This window comes from Panthera uncia, chromosome E1, assembly GCF_023721935.1.
Source record: "Panthera uncia isolate 11264 chromosome E1, Puncia_PCG_1.0, whole genome shotgun sequence".
Taxonomy (NCBI): Eukaryota; Metazoa; Chordata; class Mammalia; order Carnivora; family Felidae; genus Panthera; species Panthera uncia.
In genome coordinates this window covers 58,951,452-58,957,451 of record NC_064814.1, presented here as the reverse complement: position 1 = coordinate 58,957,451, position 6,000 = coordinate 58,951,452, and the positions used below count along the sequence as shown (strand labels likewise).

At 59.8% G+C, this 6,000-nt stretch overlaps 1 protein-coding gene across 1 annotated transcript in view; it reads left to right on the top strand.

Moving 5' to 3' along the window:
• Positions 1 to 4: 4 nt before the first annotated feature.
• Positions 5 to 6,000, top strand: part of PKD1 (polycystin 1, transient receptor potential channel interacting) — a gene marked incomplete at its 5' end in the record, with an annotated part of 32,540 nt that continues 26,544 nt past the window's right edge. Inside the window, one exon of the mRNA XM_049635386.1 lies at positions 5 to 48. Within this exon, the coding sequence (XP_049491343.1) occupies positions 5 to 48 (44 nt within the window). The remainder of the gene's footprint in view (positions 49 to 6,000) is intronic.

Below are 6,000 nucleotides of genomic sequence, written 5' to 3'. Positions count from 1 at the left end.
GCGGACGCTCGGACCCGCGCTGCGCATCCCCGCCGACGCCACCGCGCTGTGAGTAACCCGCCGCCCTGCGCCGCGGGCCGGGCGGTTGCCATGGCGCCGGGCGGGCGCCGGGACTCGGGGGCGCCCGGGGCGTGGGGCGGCCTCGGCGCGCCTGCACCCTCGGCTCCGGGGAGAGGCCGGGCCGGGCAGGCCGCCGGCCTGGCGGGCCTCGCAGGGCGTGGGCGCGTCCCCGGCCTCTGAAGGGGAAACGCAGTGCGGGCCAGGCCTCTCCCAGGGCGAGGCTCCAAACGCAGTGAGGTCGGCCCGACTAAATAAGGAAAACCCGGGACCGCGGCCGGTCCTCAGCCTCCCTGGCCTGGGCCGGGGCGCAGCAGAAACATCCCGGTTTCTCTGAAAGCAGAAGTATCTGGTGGGGCTCCGCAATCGCGAGTTAAGGGGGAACCCGCGGTAGCGCGCGGGGGCTGCGTGGGAGGTGTCTGAAGGGAACCCGCAAACTGTTAGACGCTAATTAGAGGCTAATAGAACGCAGCCTGGGGGGAACGCTCTGCACCTGGGACCTCTGCAGCGGGAAACCAGTTGGGAGAGAGCTCTGTCTGGGATGGCGGGCCAGGCTTCCTGGAAGAGGTGTCTGGACAGAGATTCGAAGGATGTGTAAGAATTGGCCTGATGCTGAAGGAGGAGTCTGGAGGCTGCGGGAGGCGGGGAGGAGGGAGCCGTGTGCAAGGCTTGGAGGCTGCATTTGGCCATGTGTGGGTGTAGGGTACACCCCACTGTGGCAACTGCAGGGGCATTTTGAGGGAGTGGGGCAGGACGAGAGGTGGGCTGCGCTCTTAATGGACCTTATGCCCCTCGTGTCTAGGGCTCCGATGTGATCCTGGGGACAGTGGGTAGGTGGAGTTGCCAGGACTGGTTTAAAATGCTGAAGAGCTATTGTCAGGTTTCCGCTTGGACTCAGATGGTGTGATTTGCCCAAGAACAAGTAGCGGCCAGCACATGGCAGGGCCCCGTTTGCCTGAGATGCTCCGGACCCGGAGTTGGAATGGGGAGGGTGCAGGGGACCAGGATTTGCAGACCGTTGTCCCCTGGCTAGGGGACAGGCTCGGGGCCTGCTGATCTGCATTCCTGTGGCCCTGTGTGGATTTCTTGGGCACTTTCAGGCACCTGAGCTGGGAGTCCCGTCTGTCTTTGGCCACATGCTGGAATCCTCTGGGGAGCATTTAGTGTCCTCAGACCATCCCACCCTGGGGATGGGTCCTGGAATTTGGTTCTGTAACATTCCCTGGGCGCCTCCAGTGTGTGGGCCCCTTTAAATAGGGGACCCGTGGCCAGTGTTGAGATGAGTTTGGATGTTGGCGGGTAGGTGGGTGAAGTAGGGATGGGTACTTCTCCTGGGTGGTCTGGATGTCCTTGGGGCTTTGTCGGGTGGAATTGGGGGTTCTCCAGGGTCAGGTGGGAGCCTGTCGCTCAGCCACCTGATCACTTAAGCCTAAGTTGCCATCCCAGCTGTCTCTGAGGTGGGAAATGGGCGTGTCGCCTGCACCAGCCCCTGTATAATCGCTTCCGATGCACCCCACCTGCTTCTGGATGCTGTGAGTGAAGTTACCCATCTCTGGTTGGCTGGGAGCTGCCGAGGTCAGGCCTGGCTCCTTCTTGTTCTTCTCTGGTTCCCCTGCTTCCCCAGCACCTGGTGCTGAGCTGGCCTCCAGGAGCTGTGCAGGAAATCAACTGTAGAGGTGGGTCACTGGGGGGCCTGCAGCGGGGCGCAGGCTCTGGAGCCTCTTGAGCACAGTGATGGAGCCCAGGACTGTTGCTTCGTGTGTGTCCCCTTAGGCTCTGGTCTTGGGAACTGGCGGGCTGGCCCAGCCTGACAGGACAGGATTCCCAGGTTGCTGGACCCGCTGAGCTTGCGATGGGACCCTGAGAAGTAGGTAGATGGGGATCAGGGGATGCCCCACACTGTCCTTTACACCCCGAAGCTGCCTCTGGGAGATTTCTGGAGGCTGGGGGCCAGGAACTGAGGAAGATCGGGCTCCTCACTGGTTCCCCAGACCACCATCTGGGCTCTGTCAGCTGCCCCAGCAGTCTGTCAACCCTGCAAGCCCTGTGCTCAGGGAGAGGGAGATAGGGGAGTCTTCTCCTCTCCAAGGGAGAGGGACCAAGCTCAGAGAGGGCAGGGAGCCTGCTGGGTAAGGGTGTGCGTGGCCAGGGGCCCCAGCAGCCCTGCTTTCTGGGTGCCGCCAGCGGTTCAGGCCTGGTACCTGTGTCATCAGTCCCGTGGCCACCCCTCCATGAGACTCCTCGTATAGCTTGAGGTGCCCCAGGGCCAGACGGGTATAAGGACCAAGGCTGGCCCACAGGGGACTCGGGGCCTCAGCGCCTCATCATGCAGGATGGCCTGGGCTTCTGAAACCAAGCCTTTCCTGGGTGAGATGGTGCTGCTGGTTAGGTGGCCTGAGAGAGGTGACGTCACTAGCAAAGAGTTGCTGTTTTTAAAAGCTTCATCGTGTACCATTGGAACATGCACAGAAGTAGGCAAAGTTTTGTGCTGAACCTCATGGACCCGTTGCCCTCTGCCCTGCCCTCCACACTCCCACCTCCGTTTTTGAACCAAATTCCAGCTCTCTCGTTCTTTGATGTATAAGCATTTTGGAGTGGATGGCCACACCGTGGTCTCCCCTAAGACAGTGGGTGATCTCAGTATGTGTCTAGTGTGTTTAGGTTTTGGATTGTCTCTGTGTTTTGAGTAGTTTGAATTAGGATCCAGATACGGTCTACACAGTGCAATTACTGTGCTCTGTCTTCTGACGAGGTATCACACACATCTCTTTCCTTCCTTATTTTCCCACATCTCTTTCCTTCCTTATGCTGCTTGTTGAAAGCAGCCCCGACTGGGGTCTGGGCTTGAACTGCACCTCTGCCATCACCATGGTGACATCTGGTTTGTCCCGCTGCCCTCCGTTTCCTGTAGTTTGACAGTCCAGAGCTGTGTTGTGTGGCAAGCCACATTTCAAGTACCCTGGAGGCGCTTGTGGCCAGTGGCTACTGCATGGGACAGGACAGCATGAAGGTAGAATGTTGGTCACAGGAGAGAGATCTGGATGTGACGGTGCTCCTCCAGCTGTGGTCTGTCGATCAGTGTCACGTGTGGCTGGCTGTTGTCGGCCACCCCCTTCTTGGGATGTGTGCTGTTGGTTTCCGTCGGTGGTCTGTAGGACTAGGTTTGGAGCAGGAACTCGGTGGGGACTTGGTTCGTGGAGGGAAATATCAGGACCTTAGGGTCTTTTGTCACCTGGGGGTACTTAGGGCCTCGCCCCTAAATGACAGGAGGGAGCGAGGGAGACCGGGGAGGCTGGGCCCCCAGCATCTGCGTGGCACACGGGCGTGAGGGGAGGTGGCACCTGTGGCCGTTGGGCCCGGTGTGTGCGTAATGTGTCCGGCTGTACGTGCCACGCGTGTTGCTGCCTTGAGGACTGGCCTGGCCACAGAGGGTCCCCTCCCTGAGTCCTCGTCATCAGACGGAGAGCCTGGCTGCTGTGTGCTGCGCCCCGTGCCTAGAGTCTGTGAGGCTCGGTTATTACGGTCAAGCCCGTGTTAAACCGAAGACACAGATGCGGGGAGTGGGCTGCTTTGGAGGCGCTGCCTGGACGGACCCCCGGCGTAGGTGACGCTGCAAGGTCTGAGGGAGTGCGTGCCAGACGGGGACAGCCTGGAGGGGTCTCTGAGGCTCGAGGTGACGGAGGTGTGGGAGAAGCAGGCGGGGAGGGTGGCACTGAAGGGTCCCTGATGGAAGTGGCAGGGAACACTGGCTGCTGCGTGGAGATGGGTCTCGGGAGGATTGGCACCTCCCGCGTGCCCAGCTGCTCTCCCCTCATGTTCCCCGAGCTGCACGGTGTGGCCGGCCTGCGCTTGGAAATCAGAGAGAAACGCACGTGTAGCGGTGGTTTCCCAGTGGGACACGGAAGGCTGAGTTGCCAGAGCTGTAGACAGGAGGGCACCTGCCAGCCTCAGGGTGTGGTTGGCCCCCAACTGGGCGGGAGGGCGAGTGGGGAGGCCTTGGCTGCGTGTGCACCCTTGGGTACGAGAAGGGACCGACACCGGAACGCCCACAGCGCCAGCAGCCAACCCTCGGGAGCCCAGCGGCGCCCGGGAGCCGTGAGGGCGGCCGCCTCTGGGGATGGGCCCACCTGCAGGGGCGAGCATGTGCAGGCCGTTTCTGTGATGGGCGCCTGCGGCCAGAGCGTAAACGAAGGGCGTCTTACACACGGTCGATGCCGATGAGATACACGGCCCAAGTGAAAATGGGTGAAGGATCTGAACGGGCATTGTCTCCAGGAAAGACGCGGGTGACCAGTGAGCACGTGAAAAGATGCTCAGCATCCAGCTTTCAAGGAAACCCAGATCAAACCGCAGTGAGAGGTCTATCACCAAAGACGGGTCAGAGCACGTGTTGGTGAGGACGTGCAGAAGCTGGAACCCTCACGCACCACGGGCGGGCGTAAAACGGGGCGGCACATCGGAGAGCCATCTGCCAGCTCCTGCAAAGATGAAATGTGGAGTCACGGTAGGAGCCAGCATTTCTGCTCCCGGGTGTCCGTTCAGGAGAACTGAAACCCGTGTCTACCCATAAACTACCCACGGTAGCAGAGACGTGGAAACAGCCCCGGTGTCTAGCAGCAGACGAGCAGATCCACGGAATGTGGTCCGTCCACACGGTGGAGTACCACTCAGCCATCAAAAGGAACAAAGCGCTGGCACCTGCAACAGCCTGGATGCGCCTTGAAAACATGTTCGGTGAAGGAAGCCAGACTAGAGGCCCCGTGTTGAATGATTTCACCGGTAGGAAATGTCCAGAACAGGCAAATCCACGGAGCCAGAAAGCAGATGAGTGTTTTCTCCAGCTGGGGTGGGGGATGGGGTTTGGAGATGACGGCCAAGGAGCGTGGGGTTTCCGTGTGGGGTGATGAGAATGTTGTGGAATCACACAGTGGTGATGGTTGCACAACCCTGAGAAGATGCTAAAAACCACTGAATTGTATACTTCACGACGGTGAACCTCAGAGCATGTGAATTACATCCGAATTAAAAAACAAATCTCTGAAGAAAAGAGCTGGGGGGGGTGCGCACCCCCACTCCCCACCACTGTCTCGTCCTCTCCCTCTGTGTTGCCATGTTCTGGGCTCCTTGCTAAGCCTTTTCTGTCCTTGATCTCTCAGTGCCTTGCCATAGTGCTGTGGGGTTGGAACCACACTTGATGTGTTTCACAGGCTGGGAAACTGAGGCTTCCCGAGGTGGAGTCACTTCCTCAGGTCACATGGCTGGTGAGTTGTGGCAGAGAAGTGATTTTGTCAGCACGTTCTGGAGCAGAGCCCTGGAGCTGCGCACGGGGGCCCGGTTCGACGAGGTGGCAGTGGGGACATCTTTGAGCGGGATTGAGAGGGACTGGGTGGGATCTGGGCTCAGCTGCCTGCTCGGCCCTGCCCTGTGCAGCCCTCGGCCCCAGCTCCCTCCTTGGGCTTCCCTCGGCCATCCACGCTGTGGTTCTTCCCGCTGACTTCCTGCCTGGTTCTAGGAGGGAAGCGTGGGGACCCAGGAGTCAGGACTCTGGCCCTAAGTCAGACCTGGGTCACGTCCCAGCTCCCCCATTTTCTTTTTTTTTTTTAATTTTTTTTTTTTTTAACATTTATTTATTATTGAGACAGAGAGAGAGCATGAACGGGGAGGATCAGAGAGAGAGGGAGACACAGAATCCAAAACAGGCTCCAGGCTCTGAGCTGTCAGCACTGAGCCCGATGTGGGGCTTGAACTCACAGACCGCGAGATCATGACCTGAGCTGAGGTCGGACGCTTAACCGACTAAGCCACCCAGGCGCCCCCCGGCTCCCCCATTTTCTGCGTGACCTTGGCTGAGTCACTCAGCCTTCCTGAGCTGTAGTCTCCACACCTGCAAGGCAGGCACCGTGAATAGATGCCCTCCCGGGGTTGTGGGCTCGTCCACAAGGC